This window comes from Salvelinus namaycush, chromosome 28 (genome assembly GCF_016432855.1).
Source record: "Salvelinus namaycush isolate Seneca chromosome 28, SaNama_1.0, whole genome shotgun sequence".
Lineage (NCBI taxonomy): Eukaryota > Metazoa > Chordata > Actinopteri > Salmoniformes > Salmonidae > Salvelinus > Salvelinus namaycush.
The window spans coordinates 33,390,691-33,411,016 of record NC_052334.1 but is presented as its reverse complement, the minus strand read 5'-3'; the positions used below and the strand labels follow the sequence as shown (position 1 = coordinate 33,411,016).

General features: G+C 42.8%; 1 protein-coding gene across 2 annotated transcripts; it reads right to left on the bottom strand.

Annotated features, from left to right (window-relative positions):
* Positions 1-732: 732 nt before the first annotated feature.
* LOC120023627 (mitogen-activated protein kinase kinase kinase 7-like) lies at positions 733-18,390 on the bottom strand. Of its 2 annotated transcripts, XM_038967672.1 has the most exons (15): positions 18,140-18,390; positions 17,945-18,036; positions 17,430-17,540; positions 17,085-17,150; positions 16,806-16,851; positions 16,122-16,260; positions 15,725-15,849; positions 15,434-15,562; positions 9,809-9,939; positions 4,901-4,988; positions 4,584-4,708; positions 2,884-3,034; positions 2,656-2,717; positions 2,297-2,412; positions 733-1,987 (listed from the first exon to the last, which is right to left on the bottom strand). In XM_038967672.1, exons 2-15 carry the CDS (start codon positions 18,005-18,007, stop codon positions 1,816-1,818), a joined length of 1,524 nt encoding a protein of 507 aa, XP_038823600.1. In that variant the 5' UTR covers positions 18,008-18,036; positions 18,140-18,390; the 3' UTR covers positions 733-1,815. The 2 variants fall into 2 exon arrangements, with proteins under 2 accessions (XP_038823600.1, XP_038823601.1); XM_038967673.1 differs by lacking the exon at positions 18,140-18,390 and having other exon boundaries at positions 17,945-18,131.
* Between the last annotated feature and the right edge of the window lie 1,936 nt (positions 18,391-20,326).

The following is a 20,326-nucleotide window of genomic DNA, read 5'->3' as shown; positions in this document are numbered from 1 at the left end:
CACACAGAGGGCAAATCAAGCAAACAAGTGTATAACACATTTGTGGAAGTACTGGAACAAGACCAAACTCCAAGTCCACAACCAGCACATACACATTTAGGAGTGAATACAAAAGTGAAATATTTGACAAAATATAAACACTAATACTGAGTGGACTACGTGGTGGTGGTATTCTATGAGAAAACATATCGAAAACATCTAAGGCAGATAGACTTGAAAAAGACCTCAAAAAACAGGCTACATAAAATTAATAAAAACAAAGATCCTTTTGAAATATTGTCATTGCTTCTCAAGGAGCCACTGCATATACATTGAGAGTGCAAAACATTAGGAACACCTGCCCTTTCCATGACAGACTGACCAGGTGAATCCAGGTGAAAGCTATGATCCCTTATTGTTGTCACCTGTTAAATCCACTTCAATCAGTGTAGATGAAGGGGAGGAGACAGGTTAAATAAGGATTTTTAAGCCTTGAGACAATTGAGACATGGATTGTGTATGTGTGCCATTCAGAGGGTGAATGGGCAAGAAAAAATATTTAAGTGCCATTGAACGGGGTATGGTAGTAGGTGCCAGGTGCACCGGTTTGAGTGTGTCAAGAACTGCAACGCTGCTGAGTTATTCACACTCAACAGTTTCCTGTGTATATCAAGAATGGTCCACCACCCAAAGGACATCCAGCCAACATTGGAATCAACATGGGCCAGCATCCCAGTGGAACACCTTCGACACCTTGTAGAGTCCATGCCCTGACAAACTGAGGCTGTTCTGAGGGCAAAAGGGTGTGCAATGCAACATTATGAAGGTGTTCCTAATGTTTTGTTTACTGTGTACGTAAAAAGGGAATACAGATATAAGAATGAGCATAAACATTTAAAAACACAACTTAGTCATCTATTTGTCATCTCCATACCAAGTTAGCTGTCACAGAGAGGCCAGAGTCAGACGGTGAAAACAAGCTGAGTCACTTCTTTTACAACTAGCACCTCTAGAACAGTCCTGGGGAGGGTATAGTGACAGTCATCTGCTACAAGACAGGAAACACCTCAAGTCATCTGAGGTGTTACTGCAAGTCACCCCCCTTCACAACATCAATCATTTTCTACAAAGCCTTTCTGATAATTCCTGGATGTCGAGCTATGGGCAGAAGTTGCCCTTAGGCACAATGGTGAGAGGGGGGGGTACTAAACTGCCCCAAGATCAGTCTCTAGGGGCAACTGCATTTTCCTCTGGATGTCAATAACTACTGTAGGAGATGACTTTACAGGGCCTCCAGACTTTCCTTGTTCAACTAGTCCAGTGTACCTCTGGCAGAATAGAATGACGTCTTTCCGAAAACATGCATGTAAATTAACTTAGCTGTTCTTAATAGGTCTTGCACAACATTTCGCAACATTGTTGTACTGAACGCAGCTCTGGATTGAGACAGGTGGAGTATGTTGTTGCTGTACAGCGCATTGGGGAATCTGAGGGGAGATATGCTTTGTGCAGTCTGCTGCTGACTGTGGATCAGTTGAGGATCTACAAAGCATTCATAATGACATGGCCTTCCGCTTTGGCCACTGATCCAGGAACAGCTTAAGAGCAACAGGAAAGAGTTCACTAAATGGCCAGTCTCTTGGGCTGCTAATCTGAAAACAGTTGATGAGAAATATGAAGCAGTCATCACAAATATGGCAGGTATATTTGGCTGCAAATCCCAAAACAGTTGAGGGTCTACAGAGAAGACATCACAAAATGGCCCCTTGACAGTCTATTTGGCTGCTGATGATCTGAGGACAGTTCTGGGGCAACAAGCACACATCAAGAGGCATTCTAACTCTTCTGTTGTTGCTGACTCTGAATCCGCTCCAGCTTGTTCTTACAAATGTGGAAGTAGGTGGAGAGGCTCTTGTTCTCGTCCAACAGTTTGTTGTGCTCCTGAACCAGACGAGACGTATTTTGCTGCTCCCTTTCATCCTGGTCCAGCTCAGAGATTAACTCCTTCCTACACATCACCATGACAAAGGGAGAGAGAACATGTTTAGCATTTAGGTAGCCTACATTCACTGGTCACTCTACAACTAATTACTACATACAGTAAAATACTACAATATTCTGTACATGAAACAATGTTATTAGATTTAATTCTAATGAATTTATTCATGTTAAGAGTAACTGGTATCACAACAAATAGAAATCTTCAACAGTAATTCATTAGACATAACACCATATTGCAGTGCCATCTTCAGTACAGTTTGTACATATTGGACTAACATCTTCCGCATAGGGAATGCTGGGCTCATATGTGACTTACTTTCTCTGGGTGAGTAGGGCAATTTCAGTCTCCACTTTCAGGTACTCCTGGGCCATTCTGCAGTGCTGCTCAAACACAGCCATGGACTCTTTGGAGTTTGAGAATGGGGCCAGGGGCTAAACCCAACCCAGGAATACACACATCACCATCATGCACTTACAATTTACACATACATTCTTATAATGAACAGTACTTCACTTTTTAAACAAATTTCATATTTGAAGTGGAGGACACATGAAATCCAAACAGGGCAGTGAGTAGACTATTGAGATGTAAGTATGTAAAACATTGCTAGTTGGTTATCAGTATGAGGATTTAGCATCAGTCAGGATTGAGGATGAATGGAGAAAGAACAGTACCTGCAGCTGGTAATCTAGTGTCAGATAAGCCATGGGGATGGAGCTGTCCAAACCATTAATATCTGAGGACATAGAAAACATAATGGTGAGCATATAATGTATGTTGTATGGTACTGCCCCCTGGTGAACACTGTAGTGACAGTGTCAGAAATACAGTAGGTTCCATGCATTTACAATCTTTGGTAAACTAGCTCTATTGTTTCAACCAATACTAAATAGGCCCCATACCTGTGGGACTGATAGGTGCTCTCAGCTCTGGCCCTGACTGGCCAGCACATTGCCCTTTGACCTCAGTGGGGGCAGGGCTCTGGGTACGCTCAGGCAGGCTCTCCATACTAGGCCCTCTGGATAGGGGCAGGCTGGGGCGTAATGTTCCCCCCTGAGAAAGAACATGAACAGCATGAACATGGATGGGGTGAGTTATTACTTGAGCTTTTGCGATAACTAAACTAAAAAGAAACGTCCATTTTTCAGGAGCCTGTCTTTTAAAGATAATTCGTAAAAATCCAAATAACTTCACAGATCTTCATTGTAAAGGGTTTAAACACTGTTTCCCATGCTTGTTCAATTAACCATAAACAATTAATGAACCTGTGGAACGGTCATTAAGACACTAACAGCTTACAGACGGTAGGCAATTAAGGTCACAGTTATGAAAACTTAGGACACTAAAGAGGCCTTTCTACTGACTCTGAAAAACACAAAAAGAAAGACGCCCAGGGTCCCTGCTCAACTGCGTGAACGTGCCTTAGGCATGCTGCAAGGAGGCATGAGGACTGCAGATGTGGCCAGGGCAATAAATTGCAATGTCCGTACTGTGAGACGTCTAAGACAACGCTACAGGGAGACAGGACGGACAGCTGATCGTCCTCGCAGTGGCAGACCACGTATAACAACACCTGCACAGGATCGGTACATCCAAACATCCCACCTGCGGGACAGGTACAGGATGGCAACAACAACTGCCCGAGTTACACCAGGAATGCACAATCACTCCATCAGTGCTCAGACTGTCCGCAATAGGCTGAGAGAGGTTGGACTGAAGGCTTGTAGGCCTGTTGTAAGGCAGGTCCTCACCAGACATCACCAGCAACAACGTCGCCTATGGGCACAGAGCCACCGTCGCTGGACCAGACAGGACTGGCAAGAAGTGCTCTTCACTGACGAGTCACGGTTTGGTCTCACCAGGGGTGATGGTCGGATTCGCGTTTATCGTCGAGGAATGAGCGTTACACCGATGTCTGTACTCTAGAGTGGGATCGATTTGGAGGTGGAGGGTCCGTCATGGTCTGGGGCGGTGTGTCACAGCATCATCGGACTGAGCTTGTTGTCATTGCCTGCAATCTCAACACTGTGCGTTCCAGGTAAGACATTCTCCTCCCTCATGTGGTACCCTTCCTGCAGGCTCATCCTGACATGACCCTCCAGCATGACAATGCCACCAGCCATACTGCTCGTTCTGTGAGTGATTTCCTGCAAGACAGGAATGTCAGTGTTCTGCCATGGCCAGCAAAGAGCCTGGATCTCAATCCCGTTGAGCACGTCTGGGACCTGTTGGATCGGAGGGTGAGGGCTAGGGCCATTCACCCAGAAATGTCCGGGAACTTGCGAGTGCCTTGGTGGAAGAGTGGGGTAATATCTCACAGCAAGAACGGGCAAATCTGGTGCAGTCCATGAGGAGATGATGCACTGCAGTACTTAATGCAGCTGGTGGCCACACCAGATACTGACTGTTACTTTTGATTTTGACCCCCCCTTTGTTCAGGGACACATTATTCCATTTCTGTTTGTCACATGTCTGTGGAACTTGTTCAGTTTATGTCTCAGTTGTTGAATCTTATGTTCATTCAAATATTTATACATGTTAAGTTTGCTGAAAATAAACGCAGTTGACGTTTCTTTTTTTGCTGAGTTTATAAATGCATCACCTTTGGTTTGAACTGAAGTGGAAATTTTTCATTTTTCAGGGTGTCATCTCTCTCTTGACAGTTTGTTCCATGCTCCATGTTGCTTTCGGATCTGTAGCTGTTGATAGTGTTGTCTGCATTGGAACCTACAGAAGAGAAGATGGCTTTTTAAAATGTTTTTCCAGAAACTTCTGTAATAACAGCAACTTCTGAACTTCATTAATATGCATTTCCAAAGCAATTACTCATAATGTTAATACAAGATAAAGTGTTACTTGTCTCCAAATGTTTATATAATCCATAAACTTTCAAAGCGTATCTAAATCTATGGAACTCACCTGTGCTTGTGGCTGAGGAGGAGCCACTCCTGCTGTTGCTTGGACACTGGTGGGGATACTGAAGAGGCTCATCAGACCCTGGGAAGTACTGCAGACACATGGGAGGAAGAGTGCAATGCACAATGCTTACAGGAATTGTATACTGAACAAAATATAAAAACGCAACAATTTCTAAGATTTTACTGAGGTAAATTCGTTTAACTTGACTGGGAATACAGATATGCATCTGTTGGTCACAGATACCTTTATAAAAAACATTTTTTTTAGGGGCGTGGATCAGAAAACCAGTCTTCCTCATGCAGCGCGACACGTCTCCTTTGCATAGAGTTGTTCAGGCTGTTGATTGTGGCCTGTGGAATGTTGTTCCACTCCTCTTCAATGGCTGTGCGAAGATGCTGGATATTGATGGGAACTGGAACACTGGAACACGCTGTCGTAGACGTCGATCCAGAGCATCCCAAACATGCTCAATGGGTGACATGTCTGGTGAGTATGCAGGCCATGGAAAAACTGGGACATTTTCATCTTCCAGGAATTGTGTACAGATCCTAGTGACATGGGGCCGTGCATTATCATGCTGAAACATGAGGTGATGGTGGCGGTTGAATGGCACGACAATGGGCCTCAGGATCTCGTCACGGTATCTCTGTGCAATCAAATTGCCATCAATAAAATGCAATTGTGTTCATTATCCATAGCTTATGCCGGTCCCAGACAATCCCGCAGGTGAGGAAGCTGGATGTGGAGATCCTGGGCTGGCATGGTTACACATGGTCAGCGGTTGAGAGACCAGTTGGATGTACTGCCAAATTATTAAAAACAACGTTGGAGGCGGCTTATTGTAGAGAAATTAAAATTCAATTCTCTGGCAAAATCTCTGGTGTACATTCCTGCAGTTAGCATGCCAATTGCACACTCCCTCAAAACTTGAGACATCTGTGGGATTGTGTTGTGACAAAATTGCATATTTTAGAGGCCTTTTATTGTCCACATCACAAGGTGGGGCCAGGGGCACCTGTGTAATGATCATGCTGTTTAATCAGCTTCTTTATATGCCACACCTGTCAGGTGGATGGATTGGCAAAGGTGAACTGCTCACCAACAGGGATGTAAACAAATGTGTGCACAGAATTTGAGAGAAAGAAGCTTTTGGTGCGTATGGAATATTTCTGGGATATTTTATTTCAGCTCATAAAATATGGGACCAACTCCTTCAATGTTGCATTTACAGTTGAAGTCAGAAGTTTACATACACCTTAGCCAAATACATTTAAACTCAGTTTTTCACAATTCCTGACATTTAATCCTAGTAAAAAGTCCCTGTCTTAGGTCAGTTAGGATCACCACTTTATTTTAAGAATGTGAAATGTCAGAATAATAGTAGAGAGAATTATTTATTTCATCTTCTATTTCTTTCATCACATTCCCAGTGGGTCAGAAGTTTACATACACTCAATTAATATTTGGTAGCATTGCCTTTAAATGGTTTAACTTGGGTCAAACGTTTCAGGTAGCCTTCCACAGGCTTCCCACAATAAGTTGGGTGAATTTTGGCCCATTCCTCCCGACAGAGCTGGTGTAAATGAGTCAGGTTTGTAGGCCTCCTTGCTCGCACACGCTTTTTCAGTTCTGCCCAAAAATGTTCTATGGGATTGAGGTCAGGGCTTTGTGATGGCCAATTCAATAACTTGACTTTGTTGCCCTTAAGCCATTTTGCCACAACTTTGGAAGTATACTTGGGGTCATTGTCCATTTGGAAGACCCATTTGCGACCAAGATATAACTTCCTGACTGATGTCTTGAGATGTTGCTTCAATTATATCCACATAATTTTCCGCCCTCATTATGCCATCTATTTTGTGAAGTGCACCAGTCCCTCCTGCAGCAAAGCACCCCACAACATGATGCTGCCACCCCCGTGCTTCAAGGTTGGAATGGTGTTCTTCGGCTTGCAAGCCTCCCCCTTTTTCCTTCAAACATAACGATGGTCATTATGGTCAAACAGATCTATTTTTGTTTCATCAGACTAGAGGACATTTCTCCAAAAAGTACGATCATTGTCTCCATGTGCAGTTGCAAACTGTAGTCTGGATTTTTTATGGCGGTTTTGGAGCAGTGGCTTCTTCCTTGCTGGGCGGCCTTTCAGGTTATGTCGATATAGGACTCGTTTTACAGTGGATATAGATACTTTTGTACCTGTTTCCTCCAGCATCTTCACAAGGTCATTTGCTGTTGTTCTGGGATTGATTTGCACTTTTCACACCAAAGTACGTTCATCTCTAGGAGAGAGAACGGGTCTCCTTCCTGAGCAGTATGACGGCTGCGTGGTCGTATGGTGTTTATACTTGCATACTATTGTTTGTACAGATGAACGTGGTACCTTCAGGCGTTTGGAAATTGCTCCCAAGGATGAACCAGACTTGTGGAGGTCTACAATTTTTTTTTCTGAGGTCTTGGCTGATTTTTTTTGAGTTTCCCCTGATGTCAAGCAAAGAGGCACTGCGTTTGAAGGTAGGCCTTGAAATACCTCCACAGGTACACCTCCAATTGACTCAAATGATGTCAATTAGGCTATCAGAAGCTTCTAAATCCATGACATCATTTTCTGGAATTTTCCAAGCTGTTTAAAGGCACAGTCAACTCAGTGTATGCAAACTTCTGACCCACTGGAATTGTGATACAGTGAATTAAGTGAAATAATCTGTCTGTAAACAATTGTTGGAAAAATTACTTGTGTCATGAACAAAGTAATTGTCCTAACCGACTTGCCAAAACTATAGTTTGTTATCAAGGAATTTCTGGAGTGGTTGAAAAAATAGTTTTAAGGACTCCAACCTAAGTGTACGTAAATTTCTGACTTCAACTGTATATTTTTGTTCAATGTAGATATAAAATCAAACACTCAAACTGTGGAACAAAGACACCATGTCTAAATAACTAAGGGCCCGATTCAGACTTCAGTCAGAAATGTATGCGCCTTTTCAATGCGTTTTGATTGAAGCACTTCTCAGTATTTGGTATTCAGACTTACCTTATGCAGGTGCGCAACGAGCTCTATGTGCTCTGAATAAATGCCATTAAATCGCTAAAAAACCCTCCCACTTGCTGTCCAACAGATTTCCTCATGGAGTTTATAAAAATGTATCTAAAGCCATCCCTTTAAATACGGTGCATCTTTCATTAGAATTTTCTCAACAGACTCAATATAATATATAGAGAGAACGGGTTCAGAACGTTAGGGATCAATTACAGAAAGCCATCTATATACAGAAAGTATTCGCACCCCGTGACTTTTTTCACATTTTGTTGTGTTACAATTGTCATTTTTTGTCAACGACCTAAAATACTCTAATGCCAAACTAGAAGAAAAAATATATCTTGATTAGATAAATATTCAACCCCCTGAGTCAATACATGTTAGAATCACCGTTGGCAGCGATAAAAACTGTGAGTCTTTCTGGGTAAGGCTCTAAGCGCTTTCCAAACCTGGATTGTGTTGTGCAAAATTTGCAAATTATTCTTTTCAACATTCTTCAAGCTCTGTCAAATTGGTTGTAGATCATTACTAGACAACCATTTTCCCATCTTGCCATAGATTTTCAAGCAGATTTAACTCAGCCACATTCACTGTCTTCTTGCTAAGCAACTCCAATGTAGATTTGGCCTGTTTTTTTAAGGTGAATTCATCTCCCAGTGTCTGGTGGAAAGCAGACTGAACCAGGTTTTCCTTTAGGATTCTGCCTGTGCCTTTTTTCTCCTGAAAACTCCTCAGTCCTTAACGATTACAAGCATACTCATAACATAACTCTATACATGAAAATATAGAGTTGTACTCAGTAATGTGTTGTATTGAATTTGCCCCAAACATAACACTTTTTTTTACCCATCTATCAATAGGTGCCCTTCTTTGAGAGGCATTGGAAAACCTCCCTGGTCTTTGTGGTTGAATCTGTGTTTGAAATCACTGCTCGACTGAGGGACCTTAAAGATAATTGTATATGTGGGGTACAGAGATGACGTAGTCATTCAAAAATCATGTTAAACACTATTATTGCACACATTGCAACTTATTATGTGACTTGTCAGTCTTGTCAGAATGTCAGTTTTGCTATAATAAAGGGGTTGAATACTTATTGACTCAATATTTCAGCTTTTCATTTGTAATTAATTTGTAAACATTTCGAAAAACACAATTGTGTGTAGGCCAGTGGCAAAAAATCTCAATTTAATCCATTTAAATTCAGGCTGTAACACAACAAAATGTGGAAAGTCAAGGGGTGTGAATACTGTCTGAAGGCCCTGTATATGTTACAAATTGTTTAAAAAAACAGAGAAAAGCCCGGGCATATAATTAAAACATTCTAGAGTGCATAAATCTTCTCGGTAGGTTAGGCGCTTTCATCCCCTCAAATTATGAGGACATACAATAACAATTGTGAATAAAGGCACAGCTATTTACAGCCTACTACAATTACCATTTGTAGGCCTAGTTATAATCCCTTTCTCCAAACGGATAAATAATTAACCAAGCTCTTATCAATTTATACATTTCAGTGCATGGAGAATGGTGTTATTTCTATTGGAAATAGTCAATGCTTTTCCACTTGGAAACGACAGGTGCTCGACCTTATCCATGATTTCCTGTAGACACACGTTTGCCACACCTACATTTCTATGACCTCCACCCCAAAAATATAGCTGGCTGTGTTTCCTCATACTTAAGTTCAAGGTCAGAATACTCAGAGAAAAGGGAATAAAATTCAATTTCCGCGTGTAACTTGGGTCTGAATTCCCCCCTAAGAGTGAAGTCTTGAAATTGCAGGTATTACTAACATATATGGGTTATTATTAGAGTTGTGAGTGTGACATTCTGAGAACATGGGTCTGTGGGGTTTTCCAGTACTGTACCTTCATGAGGCTTGCCATGGTGTTTCTGACCTCCTCCATGGAGGGCCTCTGGGCAGGGTCTTTGTCCCAGCAGTGTGTCATCAGGCCCTCAATGGGCTCCGGGAGGTCCTTTATCAGGGGTGGGCGAGTACCTGAGAACACATACAGGAGACTAACGTGTCAGTGGAGGAATGTCAGTCTAAAGTGGCTTCCTCTACTCACCTTCTTTCCTTCATTTAACAAATAGGTGAGGTTTTCTTCAAACCTACACTACCGTTGAAAAATTTGGGGTCACTTAGAAATGTCCTTGTTTTCCATGAAAACATACATGAAATGAGCAGCAAAATGAATAGTAAATACAGTCAAGACGTTGACAAGGTTATAAATAATGATTTTTATTTGAAACAATAATTGTGTCCTTCAAACTTTGCTTTCGTCAAAGAATCCTCCATTTGCAGAAATTACAGCCTTGCAGACCTTTGGCATTCTAGTTGTCAATTTGTTGAGGAAATCTGAAGAGATTTCACCCCATGCTTCCTGAAGCACCTCTCACAAGTTGGATTGGCTTGATGGGCACTTCTTACGTACCATACGGTCAAACTCAATAGGGTTGAGATCCGGTGACTGTGCTGGCCACTCCATTATAGACAGAATACCAGCTGACTGCTTCTTCCCTAAATAGTTCTTGCATAGTTTGGAGCTGTGCTTTGGGTCATTGTCCTGTTGTAGGAGGAAATTAGCTCCAATTAAGTGCCGTCCACAGGGTATGGCATGGCGTTGCAAAATGGAGTGATTGCCTTCCATCTTCAAGATCCCTTTTACACTGTACAAATCTCCCACTTTACCACCACCAGACCATCACATTGCCTCCACCATGCTTCACAGATGGCGTCAAGCACTCCTCCAGCATATTTTCATTTTTTTCTGCGTGTCTCACGAATATTCTTCTTTGTGATCCGAACACCTCAAACTTAGATTAGTCTGTCCATAACACTGTTTTCCAATCTTCCTCTGTCCAATGTCTGTGTTCTTCTGCCCATCTTAATATTTAATTTTTATTGGCCAGTCTGAGATATGGTTTATTCTTTGCAACTCTGCCTAGAAAACCAGCATCCTGGAGTCGCCTCTTTACTGTTAATGTCACGTTCCTGACCGGTTTTCTGTTATTTTGTATGTGTTTGACGGTCAGGGCGTGAGTTTGGGTGGGTAGTCTATGTTATGTGTTTCTATGTTTGTTAAAGGGTGACCTGATATGGTTCTCAATTAGAGGCAGGTGGTTTTCATTTCCTCTGATTGAGAGCCATATTAAGGTAGGTGTTTTCACATTGATTGTTGTGGGTGGTTGTCTCCTGTGTCTGTGTATGTTGCGCCACACGGGACTGTTTCGGTTTGTTTGTTTGTTTGTTTTGTGTAGTCTGTTTTTCCTGTTCGTGCGTTCTTCGTTCCATGTAAGTTCTTACGTTCAGGTCAGTCTACATTCGTTTTGTTATTTTGTTTAGTATCAAGTATAGTTCGTTTTTTGTCTTGTTTAAATAAATCATGTCAAGTTACAACGCTGCGTTTTGGTCGAATCCCTGCTCCTCCTCTTCGGATGAAGAGGAGGAGGAAGCCCGTTACAGAACCACCCACCAAACCCTGACCAAGCAGCGGGACCACGAACAGCGGTCCACGAAACAAGGATTGCAGGATTTCTGGAGTTGGGAGGAAATCATAGAAGGAAAAGGACCATGGGCTAAGGTGGGAGTGAATCGCCGCTCTGGGGAGGAGAAGGAGGCAGCCACAGCCCAGGAGCGGAGATATGAAGGTACGCGGCTAGCACGGAAGCCCGGGAAGAAACCCCAAAAATTTCTTGGGGGGTGGCTAAGAGGTAGTGGGCCGAGGGCAGGTAGGAGACCTGCGCCCACTTCCCAGGCTAACCGTGGAGAGCGGGAGTACGGGCAGACACCGTGTTACGCAGTAGAGCGCACGGTGTCTCCTGTAGGTGTTCATAGCCCGGTGCGGGTTATTCCACCTCCCCGCACTGGTAGGGCTAGATTGGGCATTGAGCCAAGTGCCATGAAGCCGGCTCTTCATATATGGCCTCCAGTACGTCTCCTTGGGCCGGCTTACATGGCACCAGCCTTACGCATGGTGTCCCCGGTTCGCCTTCATAGCCCGGTGCGGGTTATTCCACCTCCCAGCACTGGGTGGGCGACGGGGAGCATTCAACCAGGTAAGGTTGGGCAGGCTCAATGCTCAAGGGAGCCAGTACGCCTGCACGGTCCGGTATTTCCGGCGCCACCTCCCCGCCCCAGCCCAGTACCACCAGTGCCTACTCCACGCACCAGGCTTCCAGTGCGTTTCCAGAGCCCTGTTCCTCCTCCACGCACTCTCCCTATGGTGCGTGTCTCCAGCCCAGTGCCTCCAGTTCCGGCACCACGCACTAAGCCACCTGTGCGTCTCCAGAGCCCTGTACACACTGTTCCTTCTCCCCGTACTCGTCCTGATGTGCGTGCCCTCAGCCCGGTGCCATCAGTGCCGGTACCACGCACCAGGTCCATAGTGCGTTTTGAGAGTCCAGTGTGCCCTGTCCCTGCTCCCCGCACTAGCCTGAAGGTGCGTGTCCTTAGCCCGGTGCCTCCAGTTCCGGCACCACGCACCAGGCCTACAGTGCGCCTCATCCGGCCAGAGCCATCCGTCTGCCCAGCGCCGTCTGAGCCGTCCGTCTCCCCAGCGCCGTCTGAGCCGTCCGTCTCCCCAGCGCCGTCTGAGCCGTCCGTCTCCCCAGCGCCGTCTGAGCCGTCCGTCTGCCCAGCGCCGTCTGAGCCGTCCGTCTGTCCCGAGCCGTCAGAGCCGTCCGTCTGTCCCGAGCCGTCAGAGCCGCCCGTCTGTCCCGAGCCGTCAGAGCCGTTAGTCAGTCAGGAGCCGCTAGAGCCATTCGTCAGTCAGGATCCGCCAGAGCCGCCAACCAGACAGGATCCGCCAGAGCCGCCAGCCAGACAGGATCCGCCAGAGCCGCCAACCAGACAGGATCCGCCAGAGCCGCCAACCAGACAGGATCCGCCAGAGCCATCAGCCAGCCATGAGCGTCCAGAGCCGTCAGCCAGCCATGAGCGTCCAGAGCCGTCAGCCAGTCATGAGCTGCCCCTCAGCCCAGAGCTGCCATTTATCCAGAACTGCCCCTCTGTCCTGAGTTGCCCCTCTATCCTGAGCTGCCCCTCTATCCTGAGCTGCCCCTCTATCCTGAGCTATCTCTCTGTCCCGGTGCTGCCCCTTGTCCCGGTGCTGCCCCTTGTCCCGGTGCTGCCCCTTGTCCCGGTGCTGCCCCTTGTCCCGGTGCTGCCCCTTGTCCCGGTGCTGCCCCTTGTCCCGGTGCTGCCCCTTGTCCCGGTGCTGCCCCTTGTCCCGGTGCTGCCCCTTGTCCCGGTGCTGCCCCTTATCTTAAGGTTACCATTTAAATTAAGTGGGTGTAATATGAGGGTGGTCATTCTAAGGGGGAGACGTAAGCTGGGATTGACTATGGTGGGGTGGGGACCTCGCCCAGAGCCTGAGCCACCACCGTGGTCAGACGCCCACCCAGACCCTCCCCTAGACTTTTGGTGGTGCGTTCGGAGTACGCACCTTGAGGGGGGGGGTTATGTCACGTTCCTGACCGGTTTTCTGTTATTTTGTATGTGTTTGACGGTCAGGGCGTGAGTTTGGGTGGGTAGTCTATGTTATGTGTTTCTATGTTTGTTAAAGGGTGACCTGATATGGTTCTCAATTAGAGGCAGGTGGTTTTCATTTCCTCTGATTGAGAGCCATATTAAGGTAGGTGTTTTCACATTGATTGTTGTGGGTGGTTGTCTCCTGTGTCTGTGTATGTTGCGCCACACGGGACTGTTTCGGTTTGTTTGTTTGTTTGTTTTGTGTAGTCTGTTTTTCCTGTTCGTGCGTTCTTCGTTCCATGTAAGTTCTTACGTTCAGGTCAGTCTACATTCGTTTTGTTATTTTGTTTAGTATCAAGTATAGTTCGTTTTTTGTCTTGTTTAAATAAAGCATGTCAAGTTACAACGCTGCGTTTTGGTCGAATCCCTGCTCCTCCTCTTCGGATGAAGAGGAGGAGGAAGCCCGTTACAGTTAACGTTGAGACTGGTGTTTTGCGGGTACTATTTAATGAAGCTACCAGTTGAGGACTTGTGAGGCGTCTGCTTCTCAAACTAGACACTCTAATGTACTTGTCCTCTTGCTCAGTTGTGCACTGGGGCCTCCCACTCCTTTTTCTTTTTTGGTTAGAGCCAGCTAACCAGCTTTTCTGGTTAGAGCCAGCTACTCCCTTCTGTGAAGGTTTCTCCTGAAACTCGTTCTCCTGAAGCTCGTTTCTCCTGAAGCTCGTCAGTCTATTTTTGTTTTCAGAAATGAAGGCTATTCCATGCGAGAAATTGCCAAGAAACTGAAGATCTCGTACAACGCTGTGTACGAGCGTTGTACGAGATCTTCAGTTTCTTGGCAATTTCTCTCATGGAATAGCCTTCATTTCTGAAAACAAAAATAGACTGACGAGTTTCAGGAGAAAGTTATTTGTTTCTGGCCATTTTTTGCCTGTAATCTAACCCACAAATGCTGATGCTCCAGATACTCAACTAGTCTAAAGAAGGACAGTTTTGTTGCTTCTTTAAATCAGAACAGTTTTCAGCTGTGCTAACATAATTGCAAAAGGGTTTTCTAATCATCAATTAGCCTTTTAAAATGATACACTTGGATTAGCTAATGTGCCATTGGAACACAGGAGTGATGTTTGCTGATAATGGGCCTCTGTACACCTATGTAGATATTCCATTAAAAAAAATCTGCCGTTTCCAGCTACAATAGTCATTTACAACATTAACAATTTGATGTTACTTTAATGGACAACAAATTTGTGACCTCAAACTTTTCAACAGTAGTGTATATTCCACCTCACTACACAGAGTACCAGTCAAAAGTTTGGACACACCTACTCATTCAAGGGTTTTTCCTTTATTTTTACTATTTTCTACATTGTAGAATAGTAGTGAAGACATCAAATCTATGAAATAACACATATAGAATCATGTAGGAACCAAAAAAGTTCCCTTTAAAAAAAAAGTGATTTAAATTTTCCGGATTGACTGACCTTCATGTCTTAAAGTAATGACTGTCGATTCTATTTGCTTATTTGAGCTGTTCTTGCCATAATATGGACAAGGTCTTTTACCAAATAGGGCTATCTTCTGTATATCACCCCTACCTTGTCACAACACAACTGATTGGCTCAAACGCCTTAAGGAAAGAAATTCCACACCTGTTAATTGAAATGCATTCCAGGTGACTACCTCATGAAGCTGGTTGAGAGAATCCCAAGAGTGTGCAAAGCTGTCATCAAGGCAAAGGGTGGCTACTTTGATGAATCTCAAATATAAAATATATTTTGATTTAACACTTTATTTTTTATTTTTTTTGGTTACTACATGATTCCATATGTGTTATTTCATAGTTTTGATGTCTTTACTATTATTTTACAATGTAGAAAATTGTTAAAAAAAATAAAGGTGTAGGTGTGTCCAAACTTTTGACTGGTACTGTACATTTTTCTCTTTCGGATTTATTCCTCTGTGTGTATGTATGTATGTAACTTCACTAAGAGTCTATGGCTCTGTGACCTCTCACCTCTGTGCACGGCCCACATGATGCAGAAGGCCGATCCTCCGATCTCATCAAAGGGCTTCCTGCGAGTGATCACCTCCCACAGGATGATACCCCAGCTGAACACATCACACTTTTCACTGTAGTTACTGCCTGGACAACAGAGTCACAAAGATAAATATAGGTGAGTGAAGGAATACAGGTTAGACTGAGACCCTAGATTGTTCTATTGGTGACAGAGAATTGGTGCTCAGACCATTTTCGTCTTTCGCTTTTGAATGAAAGGAGGAAAGCTCCTTGCTATAGGATACATGCCTTCAAACACTTCTGGTGCCATCCAGGCTGCACTTCCTTTGTTGTTGGTCATGTGTGTCTGAATGTCACAGGCTGTCCCAAAGTCACAGATCTTCAACACTGTGCCCCCCTGTACAAGTAGCAGACTGAAACAAATGTCTATGGTTTAGGTTCAGAGTGCAACAACTTCATTAAATATGTAAGTACTGTAAACAGACTTGTGTTTATGAAATTCTGGTAACTTTCCCACAATTCCCCCATTTTCCAGAAATCCTGGTTGGAGGATTCCCAAAGTTCCTGCTTATTCCCCCGTACTTCCAGGAATATTTAGGAAAACTGTGAACATTTGGGAATGTTTCCAGAATTTTGCAACCCTAAAACAGACAGTTTAGGAACAGCACACACAAAAGGGTCATACTTGGGTGGTTTGAGGTCTCTGTGAATGAGGGCCTTGGGTTTCATGCCATGGAGATAGGAGACCCCCTGAGCACACTGCAGACACCAGCTCATAGCATGGGATGCACTGTACTGGGGCAGGGGCTCAGCTCCATGCAGCACTGGGAATGGACAGACACAACACAGTCAATTGTTTGATTTATTTATGACACTTTTTTGGGGCCAATTTTGGTCTTCAATAAAGGGCAAAAAAAAAGTTCCCTACCTTCTCCCCCTTCCACTTGCCTCCTCCATTTTTGTAGTACTGCTTTTATCAGTTGGTTGTAATTTTGGACAGAGTAAACATTTCCATATATGTTTGTGAGCTGCACATGTGGCATAACTACACCGTATATTTGAATTTAACCATATTATTTATTGGAATATTTGTTCTGTCTTTTCTGGAGGATAAAACTGAAATTGCAACCAGCTTTGTATGGCTTGTTTTGGAAAGGGCGATATTTTCAAAGAGCGTCCATTTTCATTTAACTGAAAGTGAGAGGTTGTAATCTGGATAAATGGAAAAAGGCCATTTTTGAACAAGGGATGAGCCATTCTTACTGACACCCCTATGTATTATTGTTGGATCTGATTTTAATAGCTAACATTTCGATGGCCATAATAAATAGATATGCCGACAGTGGAGAGTTAAAGAGTAATTTCTTACCATTGTATAAAGAGCCACCTTCAGCGTATTCCATAACAAGACAGACCTGTATGTGAATGTTACAATCATTGTGATCAAAAGGGGGAAAACACTTACAGTAGGCATACTGTATGGGATTGCAAATCTGGTGTCAAATTAATATAGATGAAAAAGTGTAGAACTAATAAATGAATAATAACTAATAATAATAACAACTAATAAAGGAATAATGACACTACAGTATATTGTTGAACACCAGGCAAATCATACTAAGAAGACAACTTTCCTGAATGTACTTACTGGATTATGACATGAACCATAGAGCTTGACAATATTTGGGTGATTTACTCTGGAAAGCTGGCGGAGCTGGATGAAGAAGAGACATGGATAAGTGAAATGGATCTCACCATCTAAACATATATATATATACATATACATATACATATACATACATATATAGTTTCATTTCCATTGGATATCATTTGACTGCTGCTACCTAATATAAAATGTGTCAATAAATGTTAGTGTTTTTTTTAAAGGATGGACATTATTGTGATAACAAGAAACTCATTTCAACAATACACTATACCCAAAACCAGGCTTACACACAAAAAAAGGTATTTTCAGGCAAGGATGTTCCTGTACCTCTACTACAAAAGCTTTCCTCTCAGATTCACTCTCTATGGTCTTGATGGCCACATCTTTGCCTTTCCATTTGGCCTTGAAGACAACTCCAAATGTTCCTCTGCCAACAACCTGGAGAAACAAATGTCACACATCCATAAAACACTGCAACTCTAGTCCAGTAGCATGTTTTCAAGGAAGACCTTGCGTTTTCATTTATGTCCCTTCTGAGAGTCTTGGACAGACAGGCTCCCCTCTAGGCTATAATTTGACATGTTTCTGAGTGGTGGTCTGTCTCGTTCTTTTCTGTATAATCTACAAATCATTCTAGATACTGTAGCTGGTGTTTTGAAATATGTATCTTGGCTCCATAGTTGAAATGGGCATTCACAAGTTACATGGATGAACACAAAACTCTACTTCTCTACTATTCAACTAGGCTAGCTAGTGTGATTTCTCTCACCCCTGCCTGTCTTAATTTTCTCACTCATTGAAGGCTGATGGTTTGGTATGTATAGCTATCATACGACACTTACCTCTTCAACTTCTATATCCTCATATTCTATCTCTTCAAATGGATATCCAGGTGTCTCAAGCATCTTGACGGCTTTAGACTCCTTAGAATAAGCTAGAAAACAACATATTGTATTAGCGTACTGTCTATCGTTAAAACCTTGTTATTTCATGTCACAACCCCTCCGTAATCGTTTCCATTCGCTGTTGAAACATACATCAGAACAGGAAGTATGAGTTGGTTGTCCGTTCCTAGACGAGCCGCTGTTTCGAACACTCAGGACGAAGAGTTACATTTTATTAAAAACGATAAACTATGAACAGCTGTTTATCAGCGTTATGTCTGAGTAAGTTTGTTACATCCTACGTGGAAAACCCAATGGAGTGAAGAGCAAATTAGTACGAGTTTTATAGGTTTAATGTCAGAGAAGAGTCCAAACAAATGCCGTTTGTTCCATGGTTTGCGCAGTGAAATGTTCGCAGCCTTGGGGTGCATTCAAGAACAGTAAACTCTTACATATTAACAACAGTCGGTGCGGGACTCTCAAAATCCATTCCAGGCTCAACCCCAGATTGAAAAGAGGAGAACCTGCAACAAAGGTCTGATAGATATCACAGATTATTATTGTAGGAGTGAGCGTATTTGTTGGGTTGTCAACCTTTGCTGATCTTAAACAAAGCTCACTTTTATTGTTGCATCTGCCTTCCTGGGCGATAGAGGGCGACATACACGAGAGCGCCTCTGTATACGTGCCTGTTTTTTTAATGGTTAGTGATGTGTCAAAGTACATGTCATACCGCTGAGAAGTGACCAAGAATAAGCAAGACCTAGCAATAAATAACGACGTGACCTCGGCGATTTCGATTCAAAATAAAAGTTCCGGGAAATTACGATATAAAATTATACAAATGGTCGGAATTCGTAACATTTTATTAGGAAATGTTAGCATACTTCAAATTGATCAAAAAAGGTCAATAGTTAATGGCTTTCAAAGTACATATAATATTATAACATTGACAATATACTTAACAGCATTAAAATGAATAATTACTAGATAGTTATTATGGTAACAAAAGTAATACAAATCATTAATTAAAATTGTATTTGACCCTTATTTTATCAGAACACATTCTCATTTACAGCAATGGCCTGGGGAATAGTTACAGGGTGAGAGGAGGGTGGGTGGGGGTGAATGAACCAATTGGAAACTGGGGAGGATTAGGTGGCCATGATGTTATGAGGGCCAAATAAACAAAAATTATGTATAATGCTACTGTTAATAATAATAGCAATAACAATATTAATATAAAAATAATTATATATATTATTAGTTATTATATTATATTTAAATCACATTGTTAATTAACCCATTTGTATTGCACAATGTTATGTACGCTTTTCATATTGGACATAGTGCATTTGGAAAGTATTCAAACCCCTTCCCTTTTTCCAAATTTTGTTGCGTTACAGCCTTATTCTAAAAATGGATTTCATTTTTTTCTCATCAATCTACACACAATACCCCATAATGACAAAGCAAAAACAGGGTTTTAGACATTTTTGCAAATGTATTAAAAATAAAACACAGAAATACCTTATTTACATAAGTATTCAGACCCTTTGCTATGTGACTCGAAATTGAGCTCAGGTGCATCCTGTTTCCATTGATCATCCTTAAAGTGTTTCTACAAGTTGATTGGAGTCCACCTGTGGTAAATTCAATTGATTGGGCATGATTAGGAAAGGCACACACCTGTCTATATAAGGTCCATCCGCCCCAATTCAGATGATATAATTTTCATAGTCATGGCATGCTTGTGTAAGAGCTATTGAAGATTGAAAGCACAAAATACTTTAAAACGACAAAATATTTTTTTAAACGAATTCTGTGGATTTTTGTCCATCCTCCCCTGATTCAGAAAACATAATTTTCATAGTCATGGCATGCTTTATGTAAGAGCTACTAAAGATGAAATAAAAACAAGAAATATATTACGATATTGTAACGGCAGTCTAAGTCGTCCTCCTCATCGGACGAGGAGAGGCGAGAAGGATCGGAGGACCAATGTACAGCGTGGTAAGTTTCCATGATTTAATAACAAGAAAACTAGACAAAATACAAAACAACAAACGTACTAACCGTCACAGTCCCGTGTGGCACAAACACTGACACAGGAAACAACCACCCACAAATCCCCAACACAAAACAAGCCACCTATATATGATTCTCAGTCAGGGACAACGATTGACAGCTGCCTCTGATTGAGAACCATATTAGGCCGAACACAGAAACAGACAAACTAGACACACAACATAGAATGCCCACCCAGCTCACGTCCTGACCAACACTAAAACAAGCAAAACACATAAGAACTATGGTCAGGACGTGACAGATATTTCACAC